The sequence below is a fragment of the Rhinopithecus roxellana genome, chromosome 4 (assembly GCF_007565055.1).
Source record: "Rhinopithecus roxellana isolate Shanxi Qingling chromosome 4, ASM756505v1, whole genome shotgun sequence".
In the NCBI taxonomy this organism is placed as follows: domain Eukaryota; kingdom Metazoa; phylum Chordata; class Mammalia; order Primates; family Cercopithecidae; genus Rhinopithecus; species Rhinopithecus roxellana.
Genome location: NC_044552.1, coordinates 178,715,870 through 178,733,633, shown reverse-complemented (window position 1 = coordinate 178,733,633; position 17,764 = coordinate 178,715,870). Strand labels below are relative to the sequence as shown.

The window sequence follows — 17,764 nt, the reverse complement described above, 5'->3', positions numbered from 1 at the left end:
TTCTGCCCACAGATCTAGATGGTTTCATAACTGAGACGAGGATGCACTCGGGTTGCCCCTTTAAGGATGGCTGCAGTGACCATCCAGGGACTGAGCCGAGGTGCGGATGCAGCCATGGATTTGAGTGTGGTTGGACCGAGAAGGTGTGTGGCAAAGTGAGCCCCAAGCATGCGTAGACCCCTCCCTCGGCTTCTGCTCTCCATGGAAACACAATTGATCACATGATGATTGATCACTGTAGGCCTCCAGGGCTTTCTTTTTTTTTTTTTTTTCCGGAAGTCATGAAGGGATATAGAATATACTCAAAGACCTTCTGCTTTTAGTGGAGAGGCAAACAAGGTCCGCTCCGGACTGGGGAAGCGGCTGCGCCCTGAACGGAGAGGGGCGGGGGCACCGCGACACTGGCGGAGGGAGGGCGGGTGTTGCTGGCGCAGGCGGTGACGGGGAGACACCGCCGCCACTGAGTATTCCTGTGCAAGTTTCTTCACCTTCCTGTGCGTGTTTACATTGTGGTAATGAGAAATGCTGTGTTGAAAAATTAGGTGATGGAGCCATGGAAGGAACCGCGCCCTGGTCCCGCTCGGGGCCTGTGCCAGCCGCAAACAAGCCGCGGGGGCGGGTTGGAGGGGAAAGTTTCATCAGCCAGGCGGCTGCCAGATGACAGCTTGACGGGGTGGAGCATCCCTAATAAGGGCAGGCTAGGATCCCGCCCAGTGGATCCCAGCCCGCCCCGGGGCGGGGTGCCGCGAAGAGGGGCGGGGCCGGGCGGCTTTTATAATTACCAGGCCTGGGAGCCAGGAAGCGATTCATCAGCCGGACTCCGCGTGGACCGCGCCTCCTGCCCCTGCGCTCCAGGTCTGTCATGGCAGCGGCTGCCAGCACTGAGTTCCTTCTGTGCCTCTCCTTTCTGCACCTGCTGTTCGGCTGGTCCGGGGCAGGGCGGGCCGGTGAGTTGGGGGATGGAGCCTAAGCGGGGCGGGGGCCAAACCTGGTGGGCTGTGGACTGCAGCGGGTTTCAGAGGAGGGGAGGCTTCTGGAAGGACTGGCGCGATCTTCGGGAACATCGCGGTCTGCCCAAATATCGCGGTCTCCCCGAACATGGCGGTCCCCCCGAACATCCTGCTTCCCGGAACATCTCTGTTTCCCCAAACGTCGCGGTCCCTCCGAACATCGCGGTCCCTCCGAACATCGAGGTTCCACCGAACATCACTGTCTCCCCGAACATCGCGATCTCCCCGAATATCGCGAACTCCCCGAACATACCCAGCTGAAGACACTTAGTTCCCCTCTGTGGCTCCTTTCCGCCGGGCCGGCTTCCTGCGGTTGATGCTTGCCCGGCAGGCCAGGAAGCTTCTGGAAGGACCGGTGCGATCTCCCCAAACATCGCGGTCTCCCCGAACATTGCCATCTCCCGGACCGTCTCGATCTCCCCGAACATGCCTGGCTAAAGGCACTCAGTTCTCCTCCGCGGCTCCTTCCCGCCGGGTGCCACTCCTGCTGCTGCTGCTTGCTCCGCAGGCGAGGAAGCTTATGGATGCACCAGCGCGATCTCCCCGAACGTCGCGATCTCCCCGAACATCGCGGTTTCCCCGATAGTCGCGGTCTCCCCGAACGTTGAGATCTCCCCGAACATCTCGATCTCCCCTAACGTGCCCTGCTAAAGGCACTCAGTTCCGCACCGCGGCTCCTTTCCGCCGGGTCTGCTTCCTGCGGCTTCTGCTTGCCTCGCAGGCCAGGAGGATTCTGGAAGGACCGGCGCGATCTCCCCGAACATCCCGGTCTCCCGGAACATCGCTGTGTCCCCTAATATCGCGATCTCCCCGAACATCGCTGTCTCCCGGAACATCGCTGTCTCCCGGAACATCGCGATCCCCCGGAACATCGCCGTCTCCTCGAACATCGCTGTCTCCCCGAACATCGCTGTCTCCCGGAACGTCGCGATCCCCCGGAACATCGCGGTCTCCTCGAACATCGCCGTCTCCTCGAACGTCGCTGTCTTCCGGAATATCGCGATCTCCCCGAACATGCCCGTCTGAAGCCACTCAGTTCCCCTCCGCGGCTCCTTTCCGCCCGGCCCACTTCCTGCGGCTGCTGCTTGCCCCGCAGGCCAGGAGGCTTCTGGATGCGCCGCCGCGATCTCCCCGAACATCGCTGTCTCCTCGAACATCGCGGTCCCCCCGAACATCGCGGCCCCCCCAAACATCGCGGCCTCCCCGAACATCGCTATCACCCCGAACATCGCTGTCCCCCCGAACATCGCCATCTCTCCGAACAACGCGATCTCCCCGAATATCTCGGTCTCCCCGAACATACCCAGCTGAAGGCACTCAGTTCCCCTCCTCGGCTCCTTTCCGCGGGGTCCGATTCCTGTGGCTGCTGCTTGCCCCGCAGGCCAGGAACTTTCTGGATGGACCGGCGCGATCTCCCATACATCGCGATCTCCCCAAACGTTCCGATCTCCCCGAACATCACTATCCCCCGAACATGCCCGACTGAAGGCACTAAGTTCCCCTCCGCGGCTCCTTTCCGTCGGGTCGGCTTCCTGAGGCTTCTGCTTGCCCCAGGAAGCTTCTGGAAGGACCGGGGCGATCTTCCTGAACATCGCGTTCTATCGGAACATCGCCATCCGCCCGAACATCCCGGTCTCCCCGAACATCGCCATCTCCTCGAACAACGCGATTTCCCCAAACATCGCTGTCTCCCCGAACATCCCGGTTCCCCTGCACATCGCGATCTCCCCGAATATCGCTGTCTCCCCGAACATCCCGATTTCCCCGCACATCGCGATCTCCCCGAATATCGCTGTCTCCCCGAACATCGCGGTTCCCCCGAACATCCCGGTTTCCCCGAACATCGCTGTCCTCCCGAACATCGCGATCCCCCCAAACATGGCGGTCCCCCCGAACATCGCCATCTCCCCAAACAATGCGATCTCCCCGAACATTTCGGTCTCCCCGAAAATCGCGATCTCCCCTAACATTGCCATCTCCCCAAACATCTCGATCTCCCCGAACATGCCCGGCTGAAGGCACTCAGTTCCCCTCCGCCGCTCCTTTCCGCCTGGTCCTATTCCTGCGGCTGCTGCTTGCCCCGCAGGCCAGGAAGCTTTTGGATGGACTGGCGCGATCTTCCCCAAAGTCGCACTTTCCCCGAACGTCGCGGTTTCCCCGAATATGGAACATCGCCGTCTCCCAGAACTTCGCGATCTCCGCGAAAATCGAGGTCCCCCCGAACATCTCAGTCGCCCCAAACATCGCGGTCTCCCCGAACTTTCGATCTCCGCGAAAATCGAGGTCGCCCCGAACATCGCCGTCGCTCCGAACATTGCGGTCTCCCCAGACATCCCGGTCTCGCCGAACATCGCGGTCTCCCCGAACATCGCTGCCACCCCAGACATCGCGGTCTCCGGGAACATCGCCGTCTCCCCGAACATCGCGATCTCCCCGAACATGCCCGGCTGAAGACACTCAGTTCTCCTCCGCGGCTCCTTTCCGCCAGGTCCACTTCCTGTGGCTGCTGCTTGCCCTGTAGGCCAGGAGGCTGCTGGATGGACCAGCGCGATCTCCCCGAACAACGCGGTTCCCCGGAACACCTCAGTCTCCCCTAACATCCCGGTTACCCCTAACATCGCGATATCCGCGAACATCGCGGTCTCCCGGAACATCGCGATCACCCCGAACATCGCGATCGCCTCGAGCATTGCGGCCTCCCGGAATATTGCAATCTGTCTGAAGGTCGCTATCTCCCTGAACATGCCCGGCTGAAGGCGCTCAGTTCCCCTCCGGGGCTCCTTGCCACCGAGTCGGCTTGCTGCAGCTGCTGCTAGCCCCGCAGGCCAGGGGGAGCGTCAAAAAAGGCTGGAAAGGAATCCCAGGAGAGTGGAGGGGCCAAAGGGCTACAGAGGGCAAGGTGGGGCGGGGATCCCTGGTGCAGACCCTCCCTGGTGCAGACCCGCAGCCCCACTCGCCCTAGGGAAAGAGAAACCAGATCCTCGAACCGTAGCTGGGGTCAGGACAAGGGTGAAGGGGAGTTCCACAGGGAAGCAATCACAGACTCCCCCACCAGCCACAGCCCTGCTCTGCTCTGACCTGCTCTTCACCACACAAACCTTCCAGCACCTCCAGGGCTTCCTGCCCTGGAACTTCCTCCTGAACTTTGCTGTAGACACTCACCTGCACCCAGGGGCTCACCAGACACTTCCTACCCCTCCCCTCACCATTCTCTTTCACCACCCAGGTTGCACCCTTTCACTCTCCGTCTCAGCTCACCGCAGTCACCACACAGGCCTCCCTCACCTCCCCATCCATGAAGGAGCCCTTGGCACCTCCCCCACCAACTAGCACCTTCTCCCCTTTTGCCTGAGGACACACCCCAGCAAACACACCCCACGCTTTCCACAGAACTTAGTGCAGAGGGGATGGGAAGGACCATTTCCCCCAGGATGACTCTGGGAGCGCCCATGAGTAGAGGCACCCACTACTTCCCTTGGGTCCCAGACCACCCTGTTCTTCCTACTGGGGAGATAGGGTTATATAGAACAGTCACTACGCAGACAGGAGTCAGCAAACCCTTTCTAGAAAGGATAGGCTGAAGGCACTTTGGTCCTTGCTGGCCATGGGTACTCTTGTGTGTCAAGTCCTGTCCCTTTGTAGAGAAACAGCAGGCAATGGCAACCTGCAAACAAAAGGGAGACCAGATGTGGACACCATCCTAGGTCGCTGACCCCAGGTGAAGGCACATGCTGTGTCCTGGCAATTGCTGCCCCACTCCCCTAGGGTGTCATCTCCAAGTGGTGTAAGTTGAAGAGTCACAGGTGTGTCCGACCCTGCCTGTGGCTTCTGGGTGGTGTGGATGTGATGGGTGTGAGTGGAGGTTCTATAGTTTGGGGTCAATGCCCCCCTCCTTTGCTGCTGGGTGGCATCATCGGTCCCTTGGGGCCATCAGGGACCCTCCCTGAAGCCTCAGGTGTGAGTTGAGGGTGAGGGGTGCACCCATGTGGTGTCCTGGGGACCGGGGCCAACTGCTTATGCAGTTTCTTGGTTCCCTGTGGCCCTGCTCTGGCCCATCTCAGGAGACCCACCTGCGTCTTCTCACTGCCGGGCCTATCTTCCTAATGACCTAAAGGGTGAGGAGCACACCCTGTGATGGGCAGCTCTGAGGCTGTGTGGTCACTACCCTCCCATAGCTGGAGGCCCATCTCCACCAGGGCCCAAGAACACACCTGGAGCCACTTTTAAGTGAGGGGATTTTGCTGCTGTGAGTGGCACAGCCTTGCTTCTGAGCACTAGGGGACCCTGTTGTGATTCTGCAGTTGGCAATTGCCATGAAATTCACATAGCACCTTTTCCAACCACACATGCCTCTGGGATCTTATGGACTCCAGGGTCAAATAGCCATATTGGTAGGTCCAGCAACACCCCTTATGAGAGTGTGTATGGCTGCATCCCAGCTACAAGAGCAGAGTTGAATAGTGACAGAGGAGGTCATATGACCAGCACAACCTACAATAGTTACTACATTAACTACAAACACTATCCATTCCTGGTACAAACCCAGGAAATGTGAAATTATCATCGAATGAACCCAGCACATCCGTCTAAGCTGGACCTGACACAGGTGTCCGTCTGTTACTTTGCCCTAAATGCACCTCATGAGTAACAGGGGAGCAAGTTAATGCTTCAGGTCTCTGGGAGAAGGTCAGATCGCACACTGTTCACTAGGAGTGTCTGGGTATTTGCTGTTTCATGGTGTACACTTACCAAAGTGAATGCACATGTAGCTCCGTGAGGGAGTCTGAAGGAGTCATTGCAGTTGCTGTCGGGTTGAAGGAGCCCACTGGGGCCTCTGGGCTCTCCTTTTAGTAATGGACTCTGGGACTGAGATGTGGTTCAGTTCTCAAAGCTGGGCAGAGGAGCTCAGTTATTTCCTGGGGTGACTCCTTTCAGCCTCCAGGTCATCCATCCTTGCGTTTTGTCTTTGTTTGCTATATTTAACTCTAGCAGTATCCGGGTTGAGTTTCCATTTCTGTTGGATCTTTGACTCCTTTGTTCTATGAGCCATGGGCATACCTTTGTATGGCTGAGGTCCCCAGCTGGCATTGTGACTTCTTTAATTATTTCCATCATTGCACCCTCCTTCCTCCTGACAGTTGACAGCCTCCACTTGAGATCTGTTATTTCAGGATTTTCCATCCCCATTACTACTGGGAGCCCATTTCAGGAACAGCATTTCCTACCCCCACCCCGGCCTTCAGCAACAGGCATCCCTGGGCTTCTTGACAGTCTGCTGCCTTATCCCAGGGCCTTCTTTACATGCTGAGTAAACAGGAGTCCTGCAGGCATCCCATGAGCCCAGAGGATGGACATCGTTCTGGATTTTCATGCTGCAGCCACTCTGGCATGGGCGCTTCTCAGAGCCTTTTGGTTCTTTCCCCTATACCCTGAATTAGAAGTTCTGGGTTTTCAACTTCTTGCCCTGTGAACCATCCCTTTCCAAGGTTCCAGGAATTCATGCTTATAGCAGATGGGTGACTTCGCTGGGGCTTTGCCAACATATTAAATCCTGTGACCCGTGACAATAATCACTTGCTTATCTAAACTGAATTCTGCCCTCACCGCCCCCGCCCAACACTGTGCTGGAGCATCCCAGGGCAGCTCCCACACCCTCTCCCGCCTCCTGCAGTCCACATGGACTGCTGCTGAGGGTCCTCCTCATCCAGGGCTTTTCCTGCCACAGCAGGCCTGGCACATCCATGACAAGGTCATGTGCTCATCGACGTGGGCACAGAGCAGGTGGGACATGTCTGGAGGGGACATGTGGATTCATGGCGGCAGGAACCTTCCCCTCCATGTACTCAAGCAAGGGAGACGCTCTAGTCATTAGGTAGTTTTCATGACAGTCCTGGATGAGGCACCTCTTACTTTGCCAGCCCAGCTCCTCAGAGGCCTTCACTTGCAGTCACCACAAGGGGGAGGAGGAGACTCAAGTTCCACTTCCCCCTACACTAACCCCCTCCTTTGTTTTTCTTCCACAGACACACACTGTCTTTGCTATGACTTCATCATCACTCCTAAGTTCAGACCTGAACCACGATGGTGTGAAGTTCAAGGCCTGGTGGATGAAAGGCCTTTTCTTCACTATGACTGTGTTAACCACAAGGCCAAAGCCTTTGCTTCTCTGGGGAAGAAAGTCAATGTCACAAAAACCTGGGAAAAACAAACTGAAACACTAGGAGACGTGGTGGATTTCCTCAAAGGACAACTGCCTGACATTCAGGTGGAGAATTTAATACACATTGGTAAGTTTAAAATGGCCCAGGGAGCAGACACAGTAGTAACTTAGAGGCATTTATTGGTTTCATGCAAAAAATAAACCAGAAGTTTGTGTCACACAAGAGGCTGAGAAGCATGGGCAGGATGCAGCAGAGAGAGCAAGTCCAGGAACCAGGAAAGGAAGCAGGGTGGGGCTCAGGACTTGTCAAGATCAGAGCTGATCTCTTTCCAATGGGGCAGAGCCCCTCATTCTGCAGGCCCGGATGTCTTGTGAGCACGAAGCCCATGGACACGGCAGAGGATCTTGGCAGTTCCTCTTCAATGGACAGACGTTCCTCCTCTTTGACTCAAACAACAGAAAGTGGACAGCACTTCATCCTGGAGCCAAGAAGATGAAAGAGAAGTGGGAGAACAGGGATGTGACCATGTTCTTCCAGAAGATTTCAATGGGGGACTGTAAGACATGGCTTCAGGAATTTTTGATGTACTGGGAACAAATGCTGGATCCAACAAGTAAGTGAGAGGGGAAAAAAGGAAGCTGTCTTGAGTTCGTATATTATCAGCCCAGTGTGTGAGTGTGTGTGAGTGCGTGTGTGAGCGTTTGAGTGAGTACGAACATGACCCCCTCATGAGAGGCTCCTTCTGGGGTGTGCTGGCGTGCCTGTGCTATCTCATCCTCCTCTGCCTTTTTCCTTCTGACTCCTTTTTCTCCCTGCACTTGCTTCTGCTCCACTCACTGTGCATTTCTCACCAACTTCGAATCTGTGGGTGCCATAGTGTTTCCATATCTTTTTCGTTAGTGTTCCTTTCTCCTAGAATCGCCTTTTCTTTCCTCTCCCCTCGTCTGTTTCTGTAAATCCATTAAAATCACCTCCAATGCCAGGGCCCAAGACCCTCCCCTCCCTGGCCTTGGGGCATCACCTCCTCTTCCGCCAGAGCAGGAGGGTGGGCTGTGCTGTCACCTTGCTTCCCTCAGGAGCCGTGTGAGCTCCCTGAGGACAGGGGACACCCCCTTTCCCTTCCTACCCCAGGACCTGTCCCAGAGGTTGCCCCACAGCAAAGGAGGACAAAAGGTCTGCCTTCTAGGATGACCTGGGGTAGCAGGAGCTGAGGAGGCATCTCCTAAGATTTGGGGCCTGTCACTCCTGTGTTTCCATTTCAGAACCACCCTCTCTGGCCCAAGGCACAACCCACTCCAAAGCCATGGCCACCACCCTCATTCCCTGGAGCCTCCTTATCATCCTCCTCTGCTTCATTCTAGCTGGCTGCTGTGGAGAGTTGTTTAGATTGACAGGTACTGTGGGCAATATTGGGAGGGGAGCAAGGGGCAGATGGGTGAGATGGGAGGATGCAGAAGGGGGATTCCCAGAGTCCCAGAGGCCGGGAACTTCTCATCCTGACACGAGACAGATGAGTAAGAGCTGGTGTTGCCTGTTGGCGACGACCTGGGCAGCTCAACCTTCAGTTCTGATGGATTCTCACTGTCAGAGGCCAGAGGCAAAGGGAGGGGCCCATACCAAGGCTCAAGCCCTGTTGAACTTGAGAGGGTTTCGCTAATTCAGGCCTGTTTCAGAGCAGGTTCCTATTCGGGAAGGGTAGTGGTGTGTGGCCTGCAGGCAGCCGGAACTCAAGCGTGGGCAGTCTGCAGAGTAGGAGCGGAGCAGCATGGCCACTTCACCTAGGATGTCAAGGGCAAGGGCATCCCTGGAGGAAGCTAAGAAGAGAGTAATCTGGGAGAATCCCAGGACGAGGGGGCTGTGAGGGCCTTGGCCCACCCAATTCCAAAGGCTGCATTCCCAGAGAAAGCAGCTCGGGTCCCAGCAGTTAAGGTGGAAAGTGAAGAGTGGAGCATGTCCGGACTGAGGTTCAGAAAAGGCCAGGCCCCTTGGACCCATGGGATTCCTGGCCGGGTCCTGGGGCGATGCTCCTGCCATTCTGCCTCCTTCACACTCCAGATCCTGAGCCAGCTGATGGCCCTGCCTGGAGCAGAGTGGACTCAGGCAGGGGAGCTGAGCTGCTGCTGGAGTTCCATGCTCACCACTGAACTTGGTCAGGAATGAATGAGGCGGGGCAGGGACAGTCCCATTCAGAGCTATGGGTGCAGCTCCCAGGGTGAGCATAGGCTGAGAACAAAGGGGAAAGAAGGAGGTTTGCCTGCACGCCCACCCAATGCCAGGGAACATAGATACAAAGACCTCTCTTTGGACAGACCTCCCCCTGGTCCTCTAGACCCTTCTATGAGAAGGGGGAGCAAGCCCTCAATGAGGGTGCAGACTTCTCATTACCAGCCTCAGTTCTGAGCCCCCATGCGCTGTAACAGGACCTGGGCTGGCTCTGTGGTGTGGTGAAGGAGGGTGGAGGTTGGGACAGGCTGCAGAGCCAAGGGTAGCGTTGGAGGGAAAAACATGTTCTTTATCTGGGGGAGAGGTTCCGAAATGGGGAGGGCCTGGGAGGGATCACCCAGGAGAACGGACCCAGGTTTTTCTCAGCCACTTAAACCAACGCTTCATCTTTTTTGAAGGTGGACGATGATATCAAGAAACCTCTGTTAGCCTGGTCTGGTTCCTGCTCTCCCTTCAGGGAGGCCACCTGTCTACTCACCACTGTGCCTTTCTGGAAAGCAGGAGTTCAAGCCTTAGCAAGCCCACCGGCCCCCAGCACATGATGGGGACATTGTAGACTCAGCATCTCATGCCAGTCATTACCTTTGCTGATGATCCTAACAGCCATTTTTCTTAACATCTTCTGCCACTTTCTCTCGGTGGTAATGGATGGAATTCCTGCACAAGTTTTAACTGAACAAGAAAGGGAGTCTTGCTCTGTCGCCCAGGCTGGAGTGCAGTGGCGGGATCTCGGCTGGCTGCAAGCTCCGCCTCCCAGGTTCATGCCATTCTCCTGCCTCAGCCTCCGGAGTAGCTGGGACTACAGGCGCCTGCCACCACGCCCGGCTAATTTTTTGTATTTTTAGTAGAGACGGGGTTTCACTGTGGTCTCAATCTCCTGACCTTGTGATCCGCCCGCCTCGGCCTCCCAAAGTGCTGGGATTACAGGCGTTAGCCACCGCGCCCGGCCGCAAAAGGCATTTTCTTTCTATTTCTTTGATTGTGGAAAAGCAGACACTTCTCTGAAGCATGACCTTATTCTTCCAAATAGTATTGCTAGTAAAATATCATGCTGGACTTGAGACCTCAGGGATCCTTTCCATGCACCGACCAAAAACTGTGATAATCCTTTTTATTTTTGTGGCTTTTTACAGTTTCTCATTCTGTCAACCATATTGGAGTGAAGTGGTGGTATACACATCACTCACTGTAATCTCCATCTCCTGGGCTCAAGTGATCCTCTAGACTCAGCCTCTAGATTAGACTACAGGCGCATGCCACCAGGCCTGGCAAATTGTTTTATTTTTAGGTAGAGATAGGGTCTTCCTATGTTGCCCAGGATGGTCTTCAAATCTTGGTCTGAAGCAATCCTCTCACTTTGGCCTCCCAATGTTCTGGGATTACAGACATGAACCACAGTGCCTGTTGTAGAAATTTTTTAATTATTTAATATGAAAATATTACATTCATGATTATTTTATTTAGTAAATAAAATAATAGAGAGCCCAGAAATAAACCTGCGCACTTAACCGCCATCTAATCTTCAACAGAAATGAGCAATGTGGGAAAGATTCCCTATTAGAAAATTAGTGCTGGGATATCTGGCCAGCCATATGCAGAAGAATGAAACTGAGCCCCTAGCTCTCCCCATGTATGCTAAATAACTCAACATGGATGAAAGATTTAATGTAAGGACTAAAACTGTAAAAATCCTGGAACATAACCTAAGAAATACGAATGCAGACATAGCGCCTGGCAAAGATTTCATGAAGAAGACACTAAAAAGAATTGCAACAACAAAAAAAATGGACAAATGGAACCTCATTAAAGAACTCTGCACAGAAAAAGAAACTAGCAACACACTAAACAGACAGCCTGTAGAATGGGGGAAACTATTTGCAAAGTATGCATCTGACTAAGGTCCAATATCCGGAATCTACAAGGAACTCAAACAATTGAACAAGCAAGAAGAAAAAAACCCAATTAAAATTGGGCAAAGACATGAACAGACACTTTTCAAAAGAAGACCTACAAATCGGCCAAGAAACATGAAAAAGTGCTCAATATCACTAATCCTCAGATAAGTGCAAATCACAACTGCAATGAGTTACCGTCTCTAACCAGTCACAAAGTCGGAGATGTTGGTGAGGCTGCAGAGAAAAGGAAACAGACACTGTTGGTGGGAAAGCAAACGTGTTCAGCCGCTATGGAAAGCAGTTTGGAGATTCCTCCAAGAACTTAAAATAGAACTGCCATTCGACCCAGCAATCCCACTACTTGGGATATATCCACAGGAAAAGAATTCATTTTATGAAAAAGACAACTGCACCAATATGTTCATTGCAGTGCTATTCTCACTAGCAAGGACACAGAATCACAATCTAAGTGCCCAGGAACAGTGAACTGAATGAAAACAAATGTGGTACATAGACACCATGGAAATCTATGCAGCCACAAAACACAGCAAAATCATGTCCTTTTCAGCAACATGGATGGAACTAGAGGCTATTATCCTAAGCAACCTAATGCAAGAACAGAAAACCACGTACTGCATGTTCCCATTTGAAAGTGGCAGCTAAACACTGAATTCGCATGAACCACAGATGCTGGAAATCACCAGACCGGGGAGAGACAAGGATCACCTGGGCTGAAAAAACACCTGTTAGGTACCATGCTTACTGTTTAGGTGATGGGATCATTGGGACACCAAGCCTCAGCCTCCCAAAATCTACCCATGTAAAAAACCTGTTTATGTACCTTTTATTTTATAGGTTGAAATTAAAGATGAATACATAAAATGACTCAAGGCCAAAAACAAATGGGGTTAACTGACCAAAGTGAGAGAACGCTGCACTATGAACCCAAACCCAGCTCAAAAAGATAAACTCTAGTCACTTAAAATAATCGTAAGTTGTCTGATGATAATTGTATAAAAATTTGTGTGATGATAATTGTATAATTGCATACAAAAGTGCCAAAACCCTAAAATTAAACACTCCATAATGGAATTACAGATGATTTCCATCTGGTTCTTTATACCCTTACTTTTTTTTCCATTTTCAAGTGACATTTTTGTTTATCCTCAGGAAATCCTTGCTGTCAGCCTTCTCCTTCTGCACCCACCACCTCCTTTTCCACGGTCATCCTCAGCCCTTCCTCTAGTCTGGGACTGTGGCTTCCTTGGCACTGAAGGCCCAAGAGCTGCATTCAGCCTTAAGAGAGAGGATGAATGTTGAACCAGCCTTGCATCCCAGGGACTGGGCAAAGGATATGAACAGACATTTCTCAAAAGAAGACATTCATACAGCCAACAGACACATGAAAAAATGCTCATCATCACTCGCCATCAGAGAAATGCAAATCAAAACCACAATGAGATACCATCTCACACCAGTTAGAATGGCAATCATTAAAAAATCAGGAAACAACAGGTGTTGGAGAGGATGTGGAGAAATAGGAACACTTTTACACTGTTGGTGGGATTGTAAACTAGTTCAACCATTATGGAAAACAGTATGGCAATTCCTCAAGGATCTAGAACTAGATGTACCATATGACCCAGCCATCCCACTACTGGGTATATACCCAAAGGATTATAAATTATTCTACTACAAAGACACATGCACACGTATGTTTATTGCGGCACTATTCACAATAGCAAAGACTTGGAATCAACACAAATGTCCATCTGTGACAGACTGGATTAAGAAAATGTGGCACATATACACCATGGAATACTATGCAGCCATAAAAAAGGATGAGTTTGCGTCCTTTGTAGGGACATGGATGCAGCTGGAAACCATTATTCTTAGCAAACTATCACAAGAAGAGAAAACCAAACACCGCATGTTCTCACTCAGGTGGGAACTGAACAATGAGGAAACTTGGACTCGGGAAGGGGAACATCACACATTGGGGCCTATCATGGAGGGGGAGGGGGAGGAATTGCATTGGGGAGTTATACATGATATAAATGATGACTTGATGGGTGCTGACGAGTTGATGGGTGCAGCACACCAACATGGCACAAGTATACATATGTAACAAACCTGCACGTTATGCACATGTACCCTAGAACTTAAAGTATAATAATAAAAAAAAAAAAAACACAGAGGATGATGCAGGGCCGGTTGTGGAGGTGCTCTCAGCATTGCAGAGGAACCTAACAGCTTGAGCCCTCTATTGCAGACAGCTGCGTTTCTCCATCAGGTTAACTACAACCAAGCCAGCCTTGCCCTTTTCCTCATTTTTATCTAGTACTTCCGAACTCGTACTTGAAAATTTATATTCTTCCTCCTAACATTTCTTTCTACTTCTTGTTTGCACAGTACATCCTGATTTATTATGCCCAGAAAACACTGGACTCACCATGTCACTGACAGCTGAAAGGCCACAGTCTCCGCTTGCTGGAAGAGCACATGGGGTTTGGAGCCCTTCAAAAGCCCCAGCCCCAGAGAACTCTATTTGGCCTGTCTGGGACTCCCTGGATAAGCCCCATTCATTAGGCTTGTCATTGTTTGATCTGCTGAGGTCTCTTTCTAGGGAAAACCCAGATCCTCAGAGCATTGGCTAAAAGCAATCATTGCAACCGTGCAACCCCACCATTTGCACTTAGAGTATGGAGAAAATATGTGCAAATTACCAGGGACTGGTATCCCGAATATATAAAGCACTCTTACAACTCAATATTGTAAAGAGAAATAATCCAATACAAATACGTGGAAAGGTTTTGAATGAACATTTCTCCAGAGAAGTATACGTTGGCCACTAAGCCCATCAAAAGAGGCTCAACATCCACAGCCATTAGAGAAATGCAAATCACAGCCACAAGAAGATGCCACCTCACACCTAGTAGGATGGCTGTCATCATAATCACAGTGAGGACATGGAGAGACTGGATCCTTCACCCCTGCCAGAGGTAGAGCGCAGGGAGCTGGAGTCGGGGTGGAGTGTGGATGACAGTATGTCCTGGGGGGCTGTGATGGTGAATATTAACTGGCCAGTGGATTGGATTAAGGGATGCCTAGGTGGCTGGTAATGTATTCTTTCTGGGTGTGTCTGTCAGGGTGCTGCAAGAGGAGAATGATATTTGAGTTGGGGGACTGGGAGATGAAGACCCCCATCAGTGTAGGCGGGTACCATACCATGGGCTGCCAGCTGGGCTAGAAGAGAGCAGGCAGGAGAGGGTGGGGTGACTCTGTGGGCAGAGCTCTCTGGCTTCTCTCTGTCTTCCCTGGGGGTTCTTGCATCCTTCCTCCTTGGACATCAGACTGCAGGTACTTTTGCCTTAGGGCTCTGGGACTTGCAGCAGCAGTTTCCGACTTCCGGGGGCTCTGGGAGCTTTGGCGGGGGCTGAAGGCTGCCCTGTGGGCTTCCCTCATATTGAGGCTTTCAGACTTGGACAGGCCTCTACTGGCTTCCCTCTTCCCCAGCTTGCAGACGGTCTACCACTGGACTTCACCTTGAAATCCTGTGTGTCAGTTCTCCCTAATAAACTGATAGATATACACACACACACACACACACTGATGTATATACACACACATATATATACACACACTGATATACACTCAGTACATATATATATATTTATATATATATGTACTCATTTACATACACAAACACACACGTGTCCTATTGATGCAGTCACTATGGAGAGCCCTGAGTAACCCGGGGTGTGGGGGTTGTCCCTGTGTCACCCTCTCCCCATTTTCGGGACGGGGGTTTCTCCTTGTTCTCCTGCCACCTGCTTCTTCTTCCCTTTCTCCCATCTTCTCTCTGAACCTATCTTTTCCATATGTCCCGGACTTTTCTCAGCCTCAGGACGTCCATCCTGGAAGGGGCCTCAGCCCAGCAAAGTAACCAGGACCCCTGGATCGCAGGCGACGGGGTCGGAGAGGGGACGAAAAGAAGCTCCTGGCCCGACCCATGGACCCAAAGTACAGGGGGAAGTTCAAAGGCAGGGAGCCCTGGAAGTGCTGGAGGGTTTGTGTGGTGGAGAGCTGGTGAGAACAGAGCAACTCTGTCTGGGATGTCTGTGCTGCCCTTTCAGCGAGATCCCCCCCCTCACCTCTGGTCATGCCTGTGTCCTGGTAGTTCAGGCTGCTTCTGCCCCAGGGCGCAGTGGAGGCGCCGGCCTCACCAGAGAGTCACGCCCTGCCCTCTGGCCCCCTCCAATCCTCTCGTCCCTCCCATCCTCCTGCTGTTATAGGAGATAAGAAAGAAATAATTTTTTTTGTATTTTTTTTTTTTTGGGAGGCCGAGGCGGGCGGATCACAAGGTCAGGAGATCGAGACCATCCTGGCTAACACGGTGAAACCCCGTCTCTACTAAAAAATACAAAAAAAAAAAAGAAAGAAAGAAAGAAATCATTTAGGTAGATAGGGTAAAAAGAGTCTCAGGCAAAAAATTTTCCTTCTATCAAAAATCAGCTCAGAAAATTGCTCCCTTTATAACCTCAAGCAGTTCAAACACATTGCTTGTCTTCTAACAAAGGGTATCCTAGAAGATCAGTAAAACACAGATAAGCAACTCGGGCACAGAACCACCCCCTGCGAGGGCGCCGCCCACCAGCACCCTCAAGCAGTCAGGCAGGGGATCCGCGCTGGAGCCTCGCTGTGGGAGCCCCAAGGACCCCAGCTGTAAGGTCACATCTCCGCAGCAGCCCCGTGTAAAATCCTCCCTGCCCCCCGCACAAGTCTGTAGGAAGAAACCATCAGCTGTCTCTGATTTCCCATTTCTTCAAGCCCGGAGACAAACATTGTCCCCTACTGCGATGGGTGGAGTCCTCACACGTCTTCCAAAGGCGGTTCTGCCCCGCGGGTACCCGCCGGGCCCCGGGTGCCTCCCGGTGGGACATCGGTGGCAGCCGGGTGCCACCTGTGGGGCATCACTCAGGCAGGACCCGGCCCGCGCTCGAGCGATGCAGGCGCCACGGCAGGAGCGCGCGGAACCCGGAGGGACTAGGCGGGGCCTAACTGAAACCATTCGCAACGAACTTTGACGAAAGCCTTTTGCAGCTGAAATCCGCAAATGCCTTTAGTATCCTCCCTGAGGCGCACAAGAGACAAAAATGACTTTAGAGCGACCCCGACCCTATTTTACCACCCACAGACACACAAAAACGAACACAGTAAAAGTAGAAAACCCAATCCCTGCTCTTTAAGAACAGAAAGAAGCAGTGCTCAAGTGGGAAGAAATATTTGCAAAACAATGAAATGAAATGATCTCCTGGGAAAGGTGGGAAGCAGGAGAAAGGCGGAGTGAAACGACAGGGAGTTTCTCCGCGCTGCGGCTCACCCGGGAGACCAAAGCCCTGGACGGCTCAGCGGGAGGCTCAGACGTTTCCGCGGTGAACAGCGGTGTCCTCTGCATTCCGTCGCCAAGTCCGGGTCCCAAAGGCGCTGGCTGAGAGCCCCACGTTCCTTTGTTGCATCCCGGCTCTGCTTCTGCTGCGGGACTGTCCCTGGACCGCGCAGGCCGGTGAGTTCCAGTAATAGGTCGAAGAAAGCGGAGAGGGCGTCGGGGAGGACGGATCTTTCATACTGTGCCACGCCCTTCTCAATTTTCCGCGCAGGACTCTTTCTACTCCTGTTGCGTCCCTGGGGTTGCTTTTCCCCGCCTGAGAAAACAGAGTGGCAGAAACGAGGCCAGAAACTAAGGGGAGTAAAACAGCTCGTTGTCTGGGATAAATGCCAAGGTTCTTGGTGTCGCGGCTGAGGAAATCAAGGATGGAGACGAACACCCACGGAGTGAGACTGGAGCAGGAGTTTTATAGGCGAAAGGAAACAACAGCTCTTTTTTTTTTTTTTTTTGAAACGGAGTTTCGTTCTTTTTTTATTTTTTTAGTTTAATGCTTTATTTATTTATTTATTTATTTTATTATACTTTAAGTTCTAGGGTACATGTGCGCACCGTGCAGGTTTGTTACATATGTATACATGAGCCATGTTGGTGTGCTGCACCCATTAACTGGTCATTTACATTAGGTATATCTCCTAATGCTATCCCTCCCCCCCTCCCCCGCCCTCCCCACAATAGGACCCGGTGTGTGATGTTCCCCTTCCTGTGTCCAAGTGATCTCATTGTTCAATTCCCACCTATGAGTGAGAACATGTGGTGTTTGTTTTTCTGTTCTTGCGATAGTTTGCTGAGAATGATGATTTCCAGCTGCATCCATGTCCCTACAAAGGACACGAACTCATCCTTTTTTATGGCTGCATAGTATTCCATGGTGTATATGTGCCACATTTTCTTAATCCAGTCTGTCACTGATGGACATTTGTGTTGATTCCAAGTCTTTGCTATTGTGAATAGTGCCTCAATAAACATACGTGTGCATGTGTCTTTATAGCAGCATGACTTATAATCCTTTGGGTATATCACCAGTAA

At 52.2% G+C, this 17,764-nt stretch overlaps 1 protein-coding gene across 1 annotated transcript; it reads left to right on the top strand.

The window, feature by feature from the left end:
• Positions 1-862: 862 nt before the first annotated feature.
• Positions 863-9,331, top strand: LOC104663744 (UL16-binding protein 1-like). The gene is made up of 5 exons (XM_030929623.1): positions 863-947; positions 7,034-7,297; positions 7,512-7,784; positions 8,434-8,565; positions 9,072-9,331. Exons 1-5 carry the CDS (start codon positions 863-865, stop codon positions 9,329-9,331), a joined length of 1,014 nt encoding a protein of 337 aa, XP_030785483.1.
• The last annotated feature ends 8,433 nt before the right edge of the window (positions 9,332-17,764 follow it).

Excerpts from the sequence above, each read along its gene's own strand:
- LOC104663744 (XM_030929623.1), top strand. The coding sequence starts at position 863 with ATGGCAGCGGCTGCCAGCACTGAGTTCCTTCTGTGCCTCTCCTTTCTG. Across the intron at positions 948-7,033 it reads GTCCGGGGCAGGGCGGGCCG|ACACACACTGTCTTTGCTAT; the intron begins GTGAGTTGGGGG and ends TTTCTTCCACAG. Across the intron at positions 8,566-9,071 it reads AGAGTTGTTTAGATTGACAG|AGAAAGCAGCTCGGGTCCCA; the intron begins GTACTGTGGGCA and ends CTGCATTCCCAG.